Source organism: Giraffa tippelskirchi, chromosome 6, assembly GCF_054371585.1.
Source record: "Giraffa tippelskirchi isolate mGirTip1 chromosome 6, T2T-mGirTip1v1.2.pri, whole genome shotgun sequence".
In the NCBI taxonomy this organism is placed as follows: Eukaryota; Metazoa; Chordata; class Mammalia; order Artiodactyla; family Giraffidae; genus Giraffa; species Giraffa tippelskirchi.
The window spans coordinates 1,194,507-1,215,878 of NC_137280.1; the positions used below are offsets into that span (position 1 = coordinate 1,194,507).

A 21,372-nucleotide genomic window follows, 5' to 3' on the forward strand; every position below is an offset into this window, starting at 1 on the left:
ATCCTATTTATACTTCATGCTGAATGTGGTTATCTTTCATGATCTTTGTGTTTGAATGGGTTTTTTTAAAACATGTTATATTTGTGCAACTCTCCCTTACCCACCTTGGTATGCTTTTTGTTTGACTTTTTGTTTAATTTTGTTTGTAAGACCTAAATTACTTCTTACTATCTAGTAATCTGGGATGAACTAGTAGAATTTGAGAATTGGCATCAAAGAGAATATGAACTTACTTATATTTGAAAACTGACAGGTCATGAATTCTTTGGCTTTCATAATCATAAGCAGTCTGAATTATTTTTCTATTCTTTCCATTTTATGGATAAGTAAATTTAAGCAGAGAAATATTAAATCATTTGCCCTCAGTGACACATCCAGATAATAGCCAACTCAGTGCTAGATCCAAATCCTAGAACTTTTCCGTGTGACAAATGAAAATGAGACACAAAGAAAGAAGTGTCTTGCCTGGACTGTGTGTCTAATTTGTGGATAGTTTGGCGTTAGAACCTGGGTCTCCTGGTACGACAGTGCTCTTCATGTGTACCATTATAACATTTCATGTTTTAAATATCTTCCGTAATCCCTGAATTATTTTGATGTTAAATATTGTAATGGAATTTATTAATAAATTTTGGGGAGAACAGGCATGCTTAACTGTATGCAAAGTTCCACATAAATAATAAAAAACATGACATGACATGGTTCTGCTCCAGAATATAGACTCCAGTTTATGTTCAGCAGTTCAGTCAGGTGAGCTATCTTTCTTGAATGTTTATTTTTCTCAGACTTAAGTATATTGAAACCTTGACAAAGGATTAAATCAAATGGGATCTTCAGAAGTTTTGAAAAATAGTATTCTTTTTATTGTTAGAGTTTTACTGTTGAACTGATACTGGTTTTAAGATAGACTGTTTTCTTCTTCTGGGAAGTAAAGAAATAAATCCCCGTTTTCCCTCTTCTCTGCACTTTAGGGCTCTCCAAATACCGGCCAGCTAACTTGCGGTCTGCTCTGATATCCCAGCATGCAGCAGGCTGCGATGGCACGCCCACCACAAAGCCCCAGTGGGGTATGGAGCTCCCACGGAAGGGAGCAGGTAAAGTACCGTCACTGTCATTGTTGGTTTGCTCAAAGACGAATCTATAAACTTCATCAAGTTTCTTTATCAACTGAAAGAATACATTAAAGACTGTAGATCTGAGGACTTGCTTTTCTTGCAACACATTACTATATTATCAACATAGACTTCTTTTTTCAAATACAAGCTGCATATATATTTTTTTGAATTATCTATGATCCACAGTGTTATGTTAGCTTCAGAGATGTACAGCACAGTGATTCTATTATGCATATATATGTCTTTCTCAGATTATATGGGTTATTACAGAATATTGAGTATTGTTCACTGTGCTGTATATACAGTAGGTCCTTGCTGGATATCTATTTTCTGTATAATAGTGTGTCTATGTTGATCCCAAGCTCCTAGTCTATGCCTTCCCCCATTTCTGCTGTGGTAACCACAAGTTTGGTTTCTATGTCTATGGATCTGTTTCTATTCTGTTAATAAGTTCATTTGTGTGTATATATATATACACATATATATATATATATATCACATATAAATAGTATCGTATGATATTTGTCTTTGTCTGGCCTTCCTCACTCATTGTGACAGTCACTGGGGCCGTCTGTGTTGCTGCAGATGGCACTGTTTTGTTCTTTTTTATGGCAGAGTCACAGTCCATTGTAGTCCACATCTGTATCCATTTGTTTGTCACCGGATATTCAGGTTGCTTCCATGTCTCGGCCCCTGTAAACAGTGCCGCTAATGAACGCTGGAGTGCATGTACCTTTTGGAATTGTTTTTCTCCAGACATATGCCCAGGACTGGGATTGCTGAACATATGGTAACTCTGTATTTAGTTTTCTAAGAAACCTCCATACTATTCTCCATAGTAGTTCTACTAATCTATATTCTCACCAGTGCTGTGGACGGGTTCTTTTCTCTCCATGCCCTCTCCGGCACTGAATGTGTGTAGACCTTTGAGGATGGTTATTCGAGCTGCAGTGGGGTGGCACCACATTGTACTTTTGATGTACACTTCTCTGATAATTAGTGATGTTGACCAATTTTCATGTGCCTGTTGGCCATCTGTACGTCTTTTTTGCACAGGTGTCTATTTAGATTTTATGCCCAGTTTTTTAATTCAATTGTTTGTTTTTTAACACTAAGCTATGTGAGCTGTTTGTATATCTGGGAAATTAATCCCTTGTCGGTCACATAGTTTGCAAATATTTTCTCCCATTCTGTAGGTTGTCTTTTCATTTGCTGTGCAAAAGCTTTTAAGTTTAAGTCACATTTGTTTATTTTTGTTTTTATTTCCATTCCTCTAGGAAATGATACAAAAAGATATTGCTGTGATTTCTGTCATAGAGTGGTCTAGGATCATTCTGTCGTTTTCTTCTAGGGATTTTATAGCATCTGGTCTTACATTTAGATCCTTAATCCATTTTGAGTTTGCTGTTGTATTTGGTATTAAAGAATGGTTTAATTTCATTCTTTTATAGGGAGCTGCCCAGTTTTCTCAGCACCACTTATTGAAAAGACTATCTTTTCTCCATTGTATATTCTGGCCTCCTTTGTCATAGGTTAATTGACCATAGGCGCATGGGTTTATTTCTGGACTTTTATCCTGTTCCATTGATTTATATTTTCTGTTTTTGTGCCAGTACCATACTATTTTGTTTACTGTGGCTTTGGAGTATACTCTGAAGTCACAGAGCCTGATTTCTCCAGCTTCATATTTCTTCCTTAAAATTGCTTTGACTTAAAGACTTTTCAATTACACTTCTTGCTATTTTCAAAGTAATCTGCTCCTATTATATAAAACTTTAAAATTGTAGAAAAGAGGGGGAAAAAATTGTCCCCTATTATGCCATTTCAGCTCAGTTCAGTTCAGTAGCTCAGTCGTGTCCAACTCTTTGCAACCCCATGGACTGCAGCACGACATCCCTCCCTGTCCATCACCAACTCCAAGAGTCTACCCAAACTCATGTTCATCGAATCGGTGATGCCATCCAACCACCTCATCCTCTGTTGTCCTCTTCTCCTCCCGCCTTCAATCTTTCCCAGCATCAGGGTCTTTTCAAACGAGTAAGCTCTTTGGATCAGGTAGCCAAAGTATTGGAGTTTCAGCTTCAACATCAGTCCTTCCAATGAACACCCAGGACTGATCTCCTTTAGGATAGACTGGTTGGACCTCCTTGCAGTACAAGGGACTCTCAAGAGTCTTCTCCAACACCACAGTTCAAAAGCATCAATTCTTCGGCGCTCAGCTTTCTTCACAGTCCAACTCTCACATCCATACATGACCACTGGAAAAACCATAGCCTTGACAGGACGGACCTTTGTTGGCAAAGTAATGTCTCTGCTTTTTAATATGCTGTCTAGGTTGGTCATAACTTTCCTTCCAAGGAGTAAGTGTCTTTTAATTTCATGGCTGCAGTCACCATCTGCAGTGATTGTGGAACCCAAAAAAATAAAGTCTGACACTGTTTCCACTGTTTCCCCCATCTATTTGCTATGAAGTGATGGGACCAGATGCCATTATCTTAAGAGTTTTCTGAATGTTGAGCTTTAAGCCACCTTTTTCACTCTCCTCTTTCACTTTCATCAAGAGGCTCTTTAGTTCTTCTTCACTTTCTGCCATAAAGGTGGTGTCATCTGCATATCTGAGGTGATTGATATTTCTCCTGGCAATCTTGATTTCAGCTTGTGCTTCATCCAGCCCAGCATTTCACATGATGTACTCTGCATATAAGTTAAGTAAGCAGGGTGACAATATACAGCCTTGACATACTCCTTTTCCTATTTGGAACCATTCTGTTGTTCCATGTCCAGTTCTAACTGTTGCTTCCTGACCTGCATACACGTTTCTCAAGAGGCAGGTCAGGTGGTCTGGTATTCCCATCTCTTTCAGAATTTTCCACAGTTTGTTGTGATCCACACACTCAAAGGCTTTGGCATAGTCAATAAAGCAGAAACAGATGTTTTTCTGGAACTTTCTTGCTTTTTCAATGATCCAGCAGATGTTGGCAATTTGATCTCTGGTTCCTCTGCCTTTTCTAAAACCAGCTTGAACATCTGGAAGTTCACGGTTCACGTATTGCTGAAGCCTGGCTTAGAGAATTTTGAGCATTACTTTACTAGCGTGTGAGATGAGTGCAATTGTGCAGTAGTTTGAGCATTCTTTGGCATTGCCTTTCTTTGGGATTGGAATGAAAACTGACCTTTTCCAGTCCTGTGGCCACTGCTGAGTTTTCCAAATTTGCTGGCATATTGAGTGCAGCACTTTCACAGCATCATCTTGCAGGATTTGAAATAGCTCAACTGGAATTCCATCACCTCCACTAGCTTTGTTTGTAGTGATGCTTCCTAAGGCACACTTGACTTCGCATTCCAGGATGTCTGGCTCTAGGTGAGTGATCACACCATTGTGATTGTCTGGGTCATGAAGAACTTTTTTGTACAGTTCTTCTTGCCACCTCTTCTTAATATCTTCTGCTTCTGTTAGGTCCATACCATTTCTGTCCTTTATCGAGCCCATCTTTGCATGAAATGTTCCCTTGGTATCTCTAACTTTCTTGAAGAGATCTCTAGTCTTTCCCAATCTGTTGTTTTCCTCTGTTTCTTTGCACTGAACACTGAAGAAGGCTTTCTTATCTCTCCTTGCTATTCTTTGAAACTCTCCATTCAAATGGGTATATCTTTCCTTTTCTCCTTTGCTTTTCACTTCTCTTCTTTTCACAGCTATTTGTAAGGACTCCTCAGACAGCCATTTTGCCTTTTTGCATTTCTTTTTCTTGGGGATGGTCTTGATTCCTGTCTCCTGTACAATGTCACAAACCTCTGTCCATAGTTCATCAGGCACTCTGTCTATCAGATCTAGTCCCTTGAATCTATTTCCTACTTCCACTGTATAATCATTATGGATTTGATTTAGGTCATACCTGAATGGTCTAGTGGTTTTCCCTACTTTCTTCAGTGTAAGTCTGAATTTGGCAATAAGGAGTTCATGATCTGAGCCACAGTCTGCTCCTAGTCTTGTTTTTGCTGACTGTATAGAGCTTCTCTATTTTTGGCTGCAAAGAGTATAATCAATCTGATTTCGGTGTTGCCCATCTCGTGATGTCCATGTGTAGAGTCTTCTCTTGTGTTGTTGGAAACGGGTGTTTGCTATGACCAGTGCGTTCTCTTGGGAAAACTCTTATTAGCCTTTGCCCTGCTTCATTCTACACTCCAAGGCCAAATTTGCCTGTTACTTCAGGTATTTCTTGACTTCCTACTTTTGCATTCCAGTCCCCTATAATGAAAAGGACCTCTTTTTTGGGTGTTAGTTCTAAAAGGTCTTGTAGGTCTTCATAGAACCATTCAACTTCAGCTTCTTCAGTGTTACTGGTCGGGGCATAGATTTGGATTACTGTGATAATGAATGCCTTGGAAACGAACAGAGATCATTCTATCGTTTTTGAGATTGCATCCAAGTACTGCCTTTCAGACTCTTGTTGACCATGATGGCTACTCCATTTCTCCTAAGGGATTCTTGTCCACAGTAGTAGATATAATGGTCATCTGAGTTAAATTCACCCATGCCAGTCCATCTTAGTTCGCTGATCCTCAAATGTCGACGTTTAGTCTGGCCGTCTCCTGTTTGACCACTTCTAGTTTGCCTTGATTCATGGACCTAACATTCCAAGTTCCTATGCAATATTGCTCTTTACAGCATCGGACCTTGCTTCCATCACCAGTTACATCTACAACTGGGTGTTGTTTTTGGTTTGGCTCAGCCTCTTCATTCTTTCTGGAGTTATTTCTCCACTGATCTCCAGTAGCATATTGGGCACCTACCGACCTGGGGAGTTCATCTTTCAGTGTCCTCTCTTTTTGCCTTTTCATACTGTTCATGGGGTTCTCAAGGCAAGAATACTGAAGTGGTTTGCCATGCCCTTCTCCAGTAGACCACATTCTGTCAGAGCTCTCCACCATGACCCGTCCGGCTTGGGTGGCCCTGCACGGCATGGCTTAGTCTCATTGAGTTAGACAAGCTGTGGCCCATGTGATCAGGTTGGCTAGTCGTCTGTGATTGTGGTTTCGGTCTGTCTTCCCTCTGATCCCTCTCAGCGCCTGCCGTCTTCCTGGGGCTTCTCTGACCTTGGACGCGGGGTCTCTCCTCATGGCTGCTCACCGCTCCGGTGCCGCGTTATGCCGTTTAAAGATCTCTATTATGTAACATTTTACTCTTTCCTTGCAGTGCTTTTTCTAAGAATATTTTAATTTAAAAAATGTCAGCTTCCCTAGAAACTGTCAAATCTATACCTTTATACTTTTATAAAATAGTTAACTTATTTCTCCTCTCACCCTTCCCATGACAGTTTTTACAGTTGATCATTCATGATCAGTCATAAAGACTTGATGCTATATATACCTAGAAAACTAACACATTTTGTCTTTTAAATTATTTCATACTTATTGGACTTAGGTTTATGAAAGAATTCCGTTCAGATGTGATTGTTAACCTAATTTGACTGTTTTACATTGTCTTCTATTTACTGTTGTTTTTCTTACAAAGTGAAGATTGTCATCCAAATAAAGAGTAAACCAATGCTGCTGATGAACAAAGATTCAGCCTTTAAATTTTGGAGGGACAGGAAGTGAAAAACAAGATACATAAGCAAAATCATTTTTAAGGAATAGTTTTTCCAAAAGTCATTAGTCAGGCTTTCCAATGCCAACTGATGGATTTTGCTTACATAAACCATGCTTTTACCATATAAACAGAAGAGCAACTGTTTATTGCCGTGAGGAGCTTGGGGACCAGCTGTGATGAGAGGGGACGGAGCAGAGAGCGCGCCTCCGAGGACTCTGTCTGAGCCTCCGGCCGCGGGCCGCTCGGGCCTCCGCACGCTGTCGGCTCTGTGACCGTTGCTCACACGGTTTATTCCAGAAGGGAGTCAGCTGGAGACTTGAGTGCTCAACTTTAATCAATGCATCTTGACATTTCTTGGCCCTCCCTTGCCAATTTTGTATTCTCTGGTTTTGTTTTGGGGTTTGGAGTAATTTTGCTTTATTATCCTTATACTTATTAAGATTTTATCAGACATGAAAATTTTTCTACATCTTTTAAAATGATAACGCTTAGGGCATTTCAAACCTCAATCTGATAAAATTGGAGAGTGACACTTCCACCTACCTTCCATGCCTTTAAAAAAATAAATTCTGTCTAATAAATTCTTACTCTAGTGAAAAATCCGAGTATGTTTGTTGGGTTTTTCCTACTGATATGGCATAGTAGCCTATGTATAGAAGCAAATCTTAACACTGTTTTGTGTCCACCAGTGTGCCTTTGTATCATTGTTTTTATATTGCCTTAAAAAATGCATGTTTACTCTTTTTGGAATGTCTTTACAGTTTTTAGTTCTCATAGCGTCCTGTGGGAAGACTGGAGAGCAGATGAGGCGCAGTGGTGAGGAATGGCAGAGCGTTGACATTTTGGCCTTGGTTGCTTCAGTGTAGGGTCCTTTTATGTCACCAGTGTCTTATGGACTGATCTGTAAAACTTAATTTTGAATATATTCTTTAATTTGCCTTTCTAATTTCCCTTAAATACATTTATGGTGTAGCCTGTGACCACTGAAAGGGTTAGTCGTTCAGTCATGATCGATTCTTTGTGACCCCATGGGCTGTAGCTTGCCAGGCCCCTCTCTCCATGGAATAGTTAAGGCAAGAATAATGGAGTGGGTAGCCATTCCCTCCTTCAGGGGATCTTCCTGACCCAGGGATCAAACCAGGGTCTCCTGCAATGCAGGCAGATTCTTTACCATCTGAGCCACCAGGGGAGCCCCAGTGACCACTGAGCGTAGTGACGTTATTAGAATTTAGAAAACGTTCATGTTACAAATGATAGTGTTCCAAAAGTTTAATTTATACTTGTATTTTACTTTGGAATTCTAAAAACAGGTTTCTGGTAGACATGTTGTTGTATTTGATAGGTAACTTTCCCAAACTAGCCAACAAAAACCCTTTTTAACTTACACTATACCGAAGAATAGCAGTGTGAAACCCGCCACTGTGTGTGACAGCGTTTCTAAGAGAGAGGGTGCTGGAGCTCTGTATTTGGGAATGTTGGAGGCACAGCTTTACCCTGACCCAGACGACGGTGGCAGTAAAAGAGGAACAGAGGCTGGGGGCCTCCTGCCGTGGTAGTGACCTTGGCTTGGGGTTCAGAGTAGTGGTGAGAGGTGCTGTGGGAACTCTCTTAAATATCTGGTGATTCTAGATTAAAGTTCACTAGTGCGTTTGCAGGGCCTTAATCAAGCTCATCCAACTAAGGCACTTTTATTTGGCTATAGAATTCTTAGAAAAATTTTTGAAGTAGTTGACTGAAAGTGAAGAGATTACAGATAAAGATTTGCATTTCCAGCCTCTCCTAAAAAGAGAGTTAAATGATGCGCTTTAGGCTGGGGTTGCTCTCCAGTCCGTTGGTCCCTTTTGTGTTGCGCCCAGGAGTCTGCTTCCCCATTTACGCTGTCTCCTTGGGTTCCAGGCTTTGGCGCTGGAGACTCTGCCTGCTGTTTCTGAGAGGGCTCCCCTCGGGCCGCCCACCCGAGGTCCGCTGAGAGCTGGGATGTGTGCAGACATCATCTGGGAGGGATGGACCCTGCTAAGGAGAGGGGAGGTCATGGTTTGCTCTCCAGCAGCTTCCCCAAAGCCGGTTTTCGATTTCCTTGCATACGTTAGAGGGGGAATATTTTAGGGTAGGGATACAACATGTTTGGTGAGTTCAGCCATCTGGGGTAAGAACAGAGAAGCCCAGGAGTGTGCCTCATCATTTAACTCGACCTTCCCCCGAGCTGGAGAAGGGTATCGGAGGAGGGCTGCGTGGCTGAGTACGCTGTGTACACGGCTCCCCCCTCCCCCCCGCGCCCCCTCCCCTCCCCCGCGCGCCCTCCCCCTCCCCTCCCCCGCCCCTGCCCCCGCCCCTGAGGGCCGGCTCCTGAGGCTGCGCGGGGACCGCACCGAGGGGTTGCGGGAGGGGCTGAGGCCCCCTTGTGGTTGGTCTCTGCGGGCGGGGAAGGAGGAGCGCTCCTGCGGCTCTGAGAAGGGGTTGCTGGGTTATGTAAAGGCTTCTTGCACAAGTCGGAAAGGCACTGTCCTGGTACGGAAATCCTTTTTTTGAAAAAACAAGAAAAAGAGGCTAGAGTTCTTTCTTCTGAAACTCAAAAAAGACTTGAATTTTTTTCTTTAAATTACAATGATACAATTCTACACTTTTTTTTAAATTGGAAGAGCCCGAAGAACAGACTTCAGACTTTTCCTAACAGAAACTGCAGGTTTTGTGTTAAATTTAAACATATACCTAATGTGATGAATTCAATGGAATTAGCAGGTTACTCACTGTTATCAGCACTTTTATCAAATGGGCTGGAAAGCTTCTACATTAGGTTTGTCTTAAATACCTCTTTCTGTGTGTTTTGCATGTGTTAAATTGACTGTAGCTACCCCTTATCCACAGTGAACTCCTTAGGCCTCTAGGAAAGATTTTACGTTAGATGGAACAACAAAACTGAACATCTGTTGTGTTCTTTCTCTGTAACTTGAAATGGGCAAGTTAAGGTATTGTGAATTACTTTTATCTTCTTTTCCTGAAGTATCTTCTATCTGCGATAGAGACATATGTTTTGAGTCACTAAAAGTGCTGTCGTTAACTTTCTTTTTTTAATTTTTGTTTTATATTGGAGTTTAGTCAGTTTACAGTGTTTTGTTAGTTTCAGGTGAATAGCACAGTGGTTTAGTTTAAAAGGGCTTTCATTAGCTTTTAAATGAACGTTGCCTAACCTTGAGTGGACAAGTTCTGAGGCATCTTGTAAACCCCTAAAATGATATGTGGGGTTGTACGTGTTAATGTTCATATCATGGGGATGGTAATATATGTGTTTTTTCCAATAGACATCATTATGCTAGTATGAAAGTAAGCTCAAATCTGACTGTTATACGGGTTTACATGAGAGAGAACTTGTACTTTCTTACCGTGTTGAATTAGACCAGGTAAAAATTATTCAGAAAAGAAATTAAATAAAAAATATATAATGTCTATATAAATGAAAACTTAAGAGCTGAAGGTTAGTATGATGATAGAGTAATGCTGGGTTTTATCTGATGTTCTATTCTTATGGATATTTTTGTATATATTTCTTTCCACTTAGGCATGAGCACATTTGTAGGATATGTTTCTAGGAATGAACTTTCTAAATTAAAAATATGAGCATTTAACATATTCACAGATAGTGCTAATTTGTCTTAACTTGTTCTTTTTAAAAAATGATTTTATTATAGAGAACTGTGAAGTTGTCAGACTAGTATAAAGAAACCCCTCTAACCTTTACTCAGCTACAGAAATGATCAGTCTTGTTTAATCTATAACCACCTCATTTCTACCCTTCTCAATAATTTTGAAACAAATCTCACATATTTTTTGCATAAATAATTCTGTGTGTATCTCTAAAAGATAAGGACTTTAAAAACTCATAACCATGATAACATTCTTGTACTTTAAAATACAAAGGTTTTTGTATCATTAAATATTCAGTCATTGTGTACATTTCAGTTGAGTCATACATGCCATTATTTTTAATTGCTTTATTTGTTTGAATCCTTGTCTACATAAGCAATTGGCTGATATATCCTTTACATCTTTAAAATGGAAAGTTTCCAGTCCTTTTTTTTTTCTTTTTTCCCCTTTACTATGTATTTGTTGTAAACGCCAAGGTTTTGATCTGTAGTTTTCAAGTCTGTGTTTTTCTAGTTGTATACCTGTGGTATAATTAAAATGTTAGAGTCCTCTATATTTTCTTTAAATTTGTAGTTGTATCTGGAAGCTTATTGGATTCAGGTTTATGGATGGTGGTGTGTTCTTCCATCTGGAAGTGTACAGTGTCTAGTTGACGTTTTTTATGAGATTAGCCACTAATACATTCAAAGCACCAGTCCATTAATTTATTAAGGATTGCAGAATTGTGATATTCTAATTCATCTTTCTGTTTTTATTTATAAGTTGATTATTTCTATGAAGCTGGATGATCTGTTGTTATCCATTGGTATAGATCATATAGCCAAGGAAAGAAAAAGACGTGATTCTCTTTGTGTATTTCAGTTCGCTTCAGTCGCTCAGTTGTATCTGACTCTGCAACCCCATGAATTGCAGCACGCCAGGCCTCCCTGTCCATCACCAACTCCTGGAGTTTACCCAAACTCATGTCCATCGAGTCGGTGATGCCATCCAGCCATCTCATCCTCTGTCGTCCCCTTCTCCTCCTGCCCCCAATCCTTCCCAGCATTAGGGTCTTTTCCAGTGAGTCAGCTCTTTGCATGAGGTGGCCAAAGTATTGGGGTTTCAGCTTCAACATCAGTCCTTCCAATGAACACCCAGGACTGATCTCCTTTAGGATGGACTGGTTGGATCTCCTTGCAGTCCAAGGGACTCTCAAGAGTCTTCTCCAACACCACACTTCAAGAGCATCAATTCTTCGGCGCTCAGCTTTCTTCACAGTCCAACTCTCACATCCATACATGACCACTGGAAAAACCATAGCCTTGACTAGACGGACCTTTGTTGGCAAAGTAATGTCTCTGCTTTTCAATATGCTATCTAGGTTGGTCATAACTTTCCTTCCAAGGAGTAAACGTCTTTTAATTTCATGGCTGCAGACACCATTTGCAGTGATTTTGGAGCCCAAAAAAATAAAGTCTGACACTGTTTCCCCATCTGTTTCCCATGATGTGATGGGACCAGATGCCATGATCTTAGTTTTCTGAATGTTGAGCTTGAAGCCACCTTTTTCACTCTCCTTTTTCACTTTCATCAAGAGGCTTTTTAGTTCCTCTTCACTTTCTGCCATAAAGGTGGTGTCATCTGCATATCTGAGGTGATTGATATCTCTCCCGGCAATCTTGATTCCAGCTTGTGCTTCCTCCAGCCCAGCGTTTCGCATGATGTACTCTGCATATAAGTTAAGTAAGCAGGGTGACAATATACAGCCTTGACATACTCCTTTTCCTATTTGGAACCATTCTGTTTTTCCATGTCCAGTTCTAACTGTTGCTTCCTGACCTGCATACACGTTTCTCAAGAGGCATGTCAGGTGGTCTGGTATTCCCATCTCTTTCAGAATTTTCCACAGTTTGTTGTGATCCACACACTCAAAGGCTTTGGCATAGTCAATAAAGCAGAAACAGATGTTTTTCTGGAACTTTCTTGCTTTTTCAATGATCCAGCAGATGTTGGCAATTTGATCTCTGGTTCCTCTGCCTTTTCTAAAACCAGCTTGAACATCTGGAAGTTCACGGTTCACGTATTGCTGAAGCCTGGCTTGGTGAATTTTGAGCATTACTTTGCTAGCGTGTGAGATGAGTGCAATTGTGCGGTAGTCTGAGCATTCTTTGGCATTGCCTTTCTTTGGGATTGGAATGAAAACTGACCTTTTCCAGTCCTGTGGCCACTGCTGAGTTTTCCAAATTTGCTGGCATATTGAGTGCAGCACTTTCACAGCATCATCTTTTGGGATTTGAAATAGCTCAACCTGGAATTCCATCACCTCCACTAGCTTTGTTCGTAGTGATGCTTTCTAAGGCCCACTTGACTTCACATTCCAGGATGTCTGGCTCTCGGTGAGTGATCACAGCATCGTGATTATCTGGGTCGTGAAGATCTTTTCTGTACAGTTCTTCTGTGTATTCTGTGTATTTGTGTATTTAGTAAGTTTCAAAATAGTAAATTGGCTAACATCCTCCAGTGGTGATCAATCACTTCTAGTCCATTAGAGGTATTATCTTTATCAATATTCAAATTTTTCCAGCTTCGATTGGTGAGAACCCCTTCAGTTGACTCTTAAGTTTTTGAGTAGACTTTTAACTTCCTTTCTACTATTATATCTGATGTTTCAGGCTCATCTTGTAAATATTCTGTCCAGACCTGCAATCGGCCATTTGTCCTAGGAGCCCTAGTTCGTAACACCTTTATCCTTGGATCTAGCTAATCCATTGTCTTCTTAATAGGCTTCATGCTAATCAAGAGAAATGCAAGATTTATTTAATTTTTTTAATTTTTTACTTTATGTTTGAGTATAGTTGACTAACGGTGTTGTAATAGTTTCAGATGTCCAGCAAAGTGACTCATTTATACACATACATGTATCTATTCTGTTTCAAATTCTTCTCCCGTTTAGGTTGTCACACAGTGTCTGGCAGAGTTCCCTGTGCTGCACACGTAGACCCTTGATAGTTGTCTACTTTAAACACAGTAGTATCGACTTACCAATCCCAGAGTCCCCAGCTGTCCTCCCCCCTTTCCCCACCTACCCCAGCAACCAGAAGTTTGTTCTCTAAGTCTCTGAGTCTGTTTCTGCTTTGTAAATAAGTTTGTTTTGTATCATCCCTTTAGATTCCGCAAATAAGCTGTATCATACAGTGTTTCTCTCTCTCGGTCCCACTCACCTCACTCAGTATGACAGTCTCCAGGTCCGTGCGTGTTGCTGCCAGTGGCGTGACGTTTTTCTTTTCAGGGTTGAGTAATGTCCGTTGTACATGGGCGCCGCATCTTTGTCTGTTCCTCTGCCGGGGGGACATCTAGGCTGCTTCCCTGTCTTGGCTGTTGTGAACATGGCTGCAGTCATCACTGGGGTGCATGTATGCTTTCGGACTGTGGTTTTCTGTGGATATATGCCCAGGAGTGGGAGTGCTATATTTTTTGATTTTTAAAGAACCTTCATACTGTTTTCCATAGTGACTGTACCAATTTACATTCCCATCAACAAGGTAGGAGGGTTCCCACGCTGTGCCCATCCTGTCCAGCATTTATTGTTTGTGGATGTTTTTTTGATGGCCATTTTGACTGGTATGAGGTGATATGTGGTAGTTTTGATATGCAAGAAATGCGAGATTTATAGTCAGTATATCTTGAATGCAGGTTGTAAGACCTCCAAACAAGAGATTGACTTTACTTTTGAAGTGGTTAATAGTATTCCCTGGAAAAGAATACACTCAGTTGTACGCTTGGCAGTTGCCTCTACTGGGAAGTACACTTTCCAGCATAATCATTGGCTTTTCTGCAGTCCAGGTAGCTTGGCAGGTGTTAGGATTGGATGATAAAACATCTCTCGGTGAAGAAAAGGACCTCAGACTCCAAGGAGTGCAGACTGCCAGTTGGAAAGCTTCGCAGTCTGTTGATGTAGCCTGACTAAATAATGAGAGTGGAGTTAAAGGAATTTATAAGGTTTTATTACTTCCCCTGTCACTTGGCCATGTGTATTCTGATAGGTAGGGGCCTGTAGACAATATTTATAGAATTTAGAATATAGTTATGTAGTTCATTTGAAATGAAAATTAAAATTATATAATAGCATGCTGCTGCTGCTGCTGCTAAGTCACTTCAGTCGTGTCCGACTCTGTGCAACCCCACAGATGGAAGCCCATCAGGCTCCGCCGTCCCTGGGATTCTCCAGGCAAGAATACTGGAGTGGGGTGCCATTGCCTTCTCTGATATAGTAGCATATTTAACTGTAAATCAGATATCTCAAATTTTTTCTTTTTCTGGGCACCAGTTGTTGCAAAAGATACCAAGTCCCCAAACTAGCTCCTGTATATAATCTCTCTCTTTTCTTTTTTATTACTGTTAGTATTAGCGTTCAAAAAAATCATGAATATAAAAATATGATTTTGTGGTAGTACACTGTGGATAATCTGTGAGGATAGGAATGTGAACACATTCACTTGTCCCAAAATGCTGGAGTCGTACCTGACACGGAGGAAGCACAGTCGTCATCACCAGTTTAATGACCGGCCTGTGATAGTTCCTGTGTCTGTTTGTAAACTAATAGTTTTAGTTCATTCCTCTCCCTTCAAAATCAGTGACCTTTAAACTCCATTTAGTTCAACTGAGTTCACCTGACATACTGTTGAAAAACGTAACAGTTACATGAACTTGTGACACTAACTTGTTCATTTAGCAAGTTGTGGGGAAGTGGAGGGTGCTGGATACACTGGGAGACAAAGGTGACGCCCTGTCCTCAGGGAGCTGTGAGTCTCGTGAGGGGGACCCGGAGACAGAAGGCTGTGCAGCGGCATGCAGCATGCTGTGCGCACGTGAGCGAGTGGTCACGCGCACAGACTCTGGAGTCAAGCTGTTAGGTTTTGTGGCTTAGATTTCACAGCACTGCCTTGGGCAAGTCACTTACTTTTACTTTCTCTGGATCTTAATTTCCTCATCTGTATTATGTTGTGGAAGCTAATTCTTTTGGGGAAGTTTGGTGAAAACTTTCCCCCAAAATGACATATGAGCTGTTTTAAATTATTGAAGAACCTAAATGTTTTTTCCTCTCCTTCGTCCTCCTTCAGGTTACAGTTCAGCTGTAACTTCCTTGCAGAAGTTTGTCTCTGATGCACACTGGCTGCCCTGCTGGCTGAAGTCTCAGTTGTGCTCCTGTTTCACTGTGTGTTTTGTCTTTTTGCTGGTACAACCCGGGTATACTTATTTTTCTCTGTTAGTCTGTAAGCTCCAGGAGAGCTGAGATCTGTCCAGTTCATCACTACTTTCCCAGTTCCCATGTAGTTCCTGATACTTGTTAAATGAATGTGCAAGTTAGACCAGAAATAAGGGAAGACCATTCCAAACATAGGAATAACAATTACAAACAAATACACAGAGTTGTGAAAGAGCTAGTCTGGAGCATATAGAAAGGAATGGTGAAAGATAAGGTAAATTCACGATTCAGATTATAAACTGTCAGTAAAATTAGTGCTAAAAGTTGATCTTTAGAAAAATTCTCTGGTGATGCTTCTTTTGGTTAAAAAAAAAAAAATGGCTTGGGGCTGGATCGGATCAAAATTAGCTCTGAGAATTTATGCTTTAAAAAAGAAAAGTAACTATTGCATTAAAGTCCATTTTAGTGAAAAACTTGGTCTAGTTTGGATAAATACATATGTGTGTGTGTGTACATATGTATATACGTGTAAAAGTAGGTATATATACACATACACACAGAAATTGCTGCACTGAAGTCTTAAGGATTTTGTTCTGAGTTTTTAAACAAGTAATCATGGTCGGGGTTCTGAGGAGCATAGCTGTGCAGCAGGGCCTCTGAACCTCAGCTCTGTTGACGTTTTGGACCCTGAGAATTGCAGTTGGGGGCTGTCCCACTCTAATTGTGACAACCAAAGTGTCTCCAAACATTGTCAAACAGCCCCTGGGGAGAAAAGTTGCCCCTGGTTTAGAGCCACTGCTGTGCAGCTATGTAAGGTGTGGATTCAAGTGGAAGACACTTCAGGCAAAGAAACCAGTTAGTAGGAGGTTAGTACTCCGATCCAAGTGGGATGCTGCTGCTGCTGCTAAGTCGCTTCAGTCGTGTCCGACTCTGTGCGACCCCATAGACGGCAGCCCACCAGGCTCTGCCATCCCTGGGATTCTCCAGGCAAGAATACTGGAGTGGGTTGCCATTTCCTTCTCCAGTGCATGAACAGGAAAAGTGAAAGTGAAGTCGCTCAGTCATGTCTGACTCAGCGACCCCATGGACTGTAGCCTACCAGGCTCCTCCGTCCATGGGATTTTCCAGGCAAGAGTACTGGAGTGGGGTGCCATTGCCTTCTCCCAAGTGGGATGAGGTGGTCTGAATTAATACAGACTGGATAGAGGGACAGATTGAAGACATTCTGGTCAGTAAGAATAAACGAGAATTGGTATCCAACTAGATCTACAAGGGAGGGGGCCTGAGGTGATTCTTCGGCGTTCTTCTCCTGGTGGTGGTGGTTTAGTCGCTAAGTTGTGTCCTACTCTTGTGACCCCCTGGGCTGGAGCCTGCCAGGCTCCTCTGTCCCTGGACTGGTTGCCATTTCCTCCTTCAAGGGATATTCCCGACCCAGGGATCAAACCCGCATCTCCTAAATTGTGGGCAGGTTCTTTACCACTGAGCTACCAGGGAAGCCCTTTTTCTTAGTTGGCTGCCTGTAAAGTGGTACCATTAACCTCGAGTAACACAGAGAGAATTCTCTGGGTATTGCTCTAGGATTGTAGCGTCTGGAGGAAGCAGGAAATTCTGTACACTACTTGCTATTATAGATCCCTGGATCGATAGAACGTTGGAAATAGAAAGAATCTTCAAAGACATTTGCTTCATTTTTAGGTGAGATAAAATACATGCTGAATGTTTTCCCATTTCATCTGAAAGTTACATTATACTGTTGTCTGTTAAGTGTGCAGTGGGGTTGTATCTTTCCAAGTGTGCATACCTCAGTCAAAAACTGGTAACCACCATCTGAGCCCTCAGCAAGTCGGTCTTTTCACTGATGGAAATATTTTGAAATATTGTAAAAGTTACCAAAATGTGACACAGTGACACAAAGTGAGCAAATGCTGGTGGGAAAATGGCTCCAGTAGACTTGCTCAAGGCAGGGCTGGCACAAAGCTTCATTTGTAGAAACGCTCTGTGTCTGCGAAGTGCAGGGAAATCAAGTGTGCCTGTGGCGCTGGTGCTTCCCAGCCCGGAAGCGCAGAGCAGAGCTGGGGTTAAGGAGCCGTGTGGTCACTGACCAGTGTCAGCCTCGATCTGTACCGTGCGTGCCTGGTCACTGTCGCTTCATAGTACTTTCAAGTATTAAATGTTAATTTTCAGAAGATGGTTTGATAGTACACTGGTCTATGTCGTAATTTGTATAGACTGCAGGGAATTGAAATATTGACTTCTTGGTCACAGTGCTGGAAACTTGGCTTTGTGTAACGAAGTGGATGTGTCAGTTGGATACTTTGCCCATTCCTAGTTTTTTTCGTGGACGCGATAAACACTGAGGAGTCCGTTGTCTTTTCTGTCCTGTTACCAGCTCCCTTTTCCTTTGCATTCCGTTTCCTTGTCACCAACAGGAATTCATTTGAGTGTTTTTCATCTTGAAGGCAAAGAGCAGCCCCCTTTGGAGATGAGTATGCATCCAGCGGCAGCAGCTCCACTGTCAGCGTTCAGTAAAGAGCCCGCGTCCTCCAAACACAGCGACCACCACCACCACCACCACCACGAGCACAAGAAGAAGAAGAAGAAGCACAAGCATAAGCACAAGCACAAGCACAAGCGCGACGGCGGCCGGGAGAAGGACCGGGAGCCCGCCGCCTTCCCCAGCCCCGCCGGCGGCCGCTCGGCGCGCTCCGCGTCCCTCTCGGACTGATCCGGGCCGGGAGCCCGCCGCCTTCCCCAGCCCCGCCGGCGGCCGCTCGGCGCGCTCCGCGTCCCTCTCGGACTGATCCGGGCCGGGAGCCCGCCGCCTTCCCCAGCCCCGCCGGCGGCCGCTCGGCGCGCTCCGCGCGCTCCGCGTCCCTCTCGGACTGATCCGGGCCGGGGGACCGTTCCCTCTGGGTCCACAGCAGTGTGCAGAACCAGCACTGCGTCAGCTGGGAAGATGATAGAAAGAAAAAAAGTCACCTCTTGTAGAGACTCAAGTTCTAAGCATTTGATTTATGTTATTTATACAACGGAAACCTGATTAGGAAAATGTGTTTTATCGTCCTGAGTAAACCATCTCATCCGGTTTCTTCCTGGAAACACAGAGCAAACCCTTGGTGAGGCCCTCATAGGGTGAGGCCCTCCTAGGCGCGGGCAGCCCCGTTCACATCACGGTCGCCGTGTGTACTGCCAGAGTCAGTTAGTTTTAAAGCCTTTGATTGATATTATGGTACAAAGTTGTTTTAAACAGAAGCTACTGCCAAATCTGTGGTAAAACCACCGTTTCCAGTGAAATATTGTGTAACACCATTTGGAAGTACTGAAGGATAGAGGCTTTTCTATAGGACTCCTCTGTTGCATGTTCTGTGTGTATCTGTTAACCATAGAAACCAATGCTGAAATTTTCAGAGGCAGCTTTAAAAAAAAAAAAGGCTTTTTTGATAGCACATTTGGTCATTATGATGTTGGAATTTAACAAAACTACCAAATCCACAGTTTCCAAATCAAGATGTTTAAATTATAACTTCCTTTTTTTCATTAAGTGTAAGTGAATACATTCGCATGTAGAACATGTTTACCAAATGTGGACGATTAATACACCCAATACATATTCAAAATTATTTCTCTAAGGATGGTACCTTAAAAAGGTGTTTATATGCTGTTCATAAGCGTAAATGTAGACATTTTGACCCTCAGCGTGAGTATACCAGAAGTATTTAAAAACATACGAAACATTTTCATACTTCAATAGTTTGTATGTTTTTATTTTTATTTCTAAATTTACCATGTGCTTTATTTTGCCTAAAAATGTTACTCATACCTGTTCTGTTTTTATCATTTCCCTTATCATTTAGAAGGTTTGACAGAATACTTCTTCCCAGAATAGATGTTTCAAAGGGATTTGGTAATGTTGGACTTTTAAATATACTTGTTTAATAAATAACTTTTTTAATTGATCATTTTGCCATTGTGTTTTCTCTTTTGTTGCCTTTCTCTTTCTGTGTGTATATAATACACCTGTTCATAAGTTTGAGGAGAGCTTTTGGGTAGGTGGGATTTGAGATGTCCCTGTTAGGAAGAACGGTTTCAGTAGGCAGGGGGGACAAAGTTCTCTCAGCAGAAGAGATGTATTTTCAGCTGATTTCAGGATATATTTCAAAATAATTATGTGAGGTATGAAGTCAGTTGTGAATAACAGCTACCTATGTAATTTAAGGACCTCTTATATATCAAGTATTGTGCTAGGAACTGCTATGTATATTTCTAAATTGGTTATCTATACTGGATGTTTATCATGAGGAACATTTTTTATGGTGAGCTTTCAGTCCTTTAACCTGGTGGATAGATATAAACAATGAAGAAAACGCGTCTTTATGTCTAACTGCACGTAAGTAATGGGAGTCCTGGTGTGAGTTTCTTTAGTGTTCTCCCCCAGAGGCAGTTACTGTTGCCGGTATGACATGTACAGAGCGAGTTTATACAGGTGTATAGTGTATGCGTTGTTTCAATGGTTGATACTGCAGAAATTTTTATTTTTGTATAGTTTTTATGTAGGTTTTTTTCTTAATTTGTTTATTTGGCTACAGCAGTTCTTAGTTTCCACATGCAGGATCTTTGATCTTTGATCTTGGCTGTGGCAAGTAGGACTTTGTTCCCTGGCCCGGGGTCGAAGCCAGCCCTGAACCACCAGAAGCCCCTGGAGGTCTTCAATAGTCACTTACGACTACTGCATTTTGTGTTGTACCAACAAAGGTCTTTCTTATTCCATAATTATAAAATAATTCTCCCAATTTTTTCTGTTGGTTTTAAAGTCTTAAATTTTAGATTTATATCCTTTATCCAAGTAGAGTCCATTTGGAATTTATTTTGATAGAAGGTAGGAGGTAAGGACCCACTTTTTATTTCCTTCCAATATGCTATACCCAATACCATGTGTTTAAAGCTCCAGATTTACTCTCTAACTTGCAAGTGTTGTATGCTAAATCCCCGTATATATTTGGGTTCACTTTTGGGCTTTGTAGCTGGTTTCATGGGTTTGTTCACTTTCTGCCTGTACCACACTGTTCAGATTATTGTAACACTATGATATGTTTTGATGTACTGTCTCCTCATTACTTTTCTCTTACAGAGTTTCTTGGCTATTCTTGTGGGTTATATGTTTTTTTTCTGGTTGACTTATTTATATACAGTGGATCTCATTCCTTGTAGTGTACATTTCTGCGGATTTTGACAAATGTTTGAAATTGTGTATCCAACCACCATGGCCCATGACTCCAAAACTCCCTCACGTTGCTCTTTTGTAGTCAACTCTCCCATCTCCCAACCCCTGGCTTCCACTGATTGATTTTCCATTCCTGTAATTTTGCCATTGTTGTGGATTTATGTTTCTCTGTTAATATTTGAATCTTTCTGGCCTTTCCCTGAACTTGCATTTGTAGGTTGATAGTGGCTGTGTTTTAAATCAGGAGTTAACTTACAATTGCTATCTTAGTGTTGATTACTATTATTAGGGATATCAGTGTAACTGTCTATTAATATACTATTTCTTTTTAGCTTTATTGTAAAGTACTTTTTTTCATTTGGTATTCTGTAAGTGGTGTTTTTTTTCATTATTAGGTTATCTAGTCTTTTATGCTAATTTTTTGCCTTGTTACTGGATTAATCAATTCCAGAGAAACAACGTATATTTGTTTAAAAAGTATTTACTTAGATGATCCTGGAGGCTGAGAAGTTGTTTAACCTGTTATCTGCTAGCCAGAGACCCAGGAAAGCTAGCAGTGTAGTTCAGAGACCGGAACACAAGAGGGTCCATGGTGCAGAGTGCTGTCTAGTGTGGAGGC

General features: G+C 41.3%; 1 protein-coding gene across 24 annotated transcripts in view; it reads left to right on the top strand.

Annotated features, from left to right (window-relative positions):
• TAF2 (TATA-box binding protein associated factor 2) overlaps positions 1-21,372 on the top strand; it is a 92,626-nt gene that overhangs the window by 62,903 nt on the left and 8,351 nt on the right. For 5 of the 24 annotated variants that reach the window (XM_081504838.1, XM_081504816.1, XM_081504820.1 and 2 more), the window contains 2 exons: positions 972-1,094; positions 17,992-18,327. In XM_081504838.1, coding sequence (XP_081360964.1) covers positions 972-1,094; positions 17,992-18,257 — 389 coding nt within the window. In that variant the 3' untranslated portion in view covers positions 18,258-18,327. The other 19 variants (XM_081504830.1, XM_081504836.1, XM_081504815.1 and 16 more) reach the window with 8 other exon arrangements.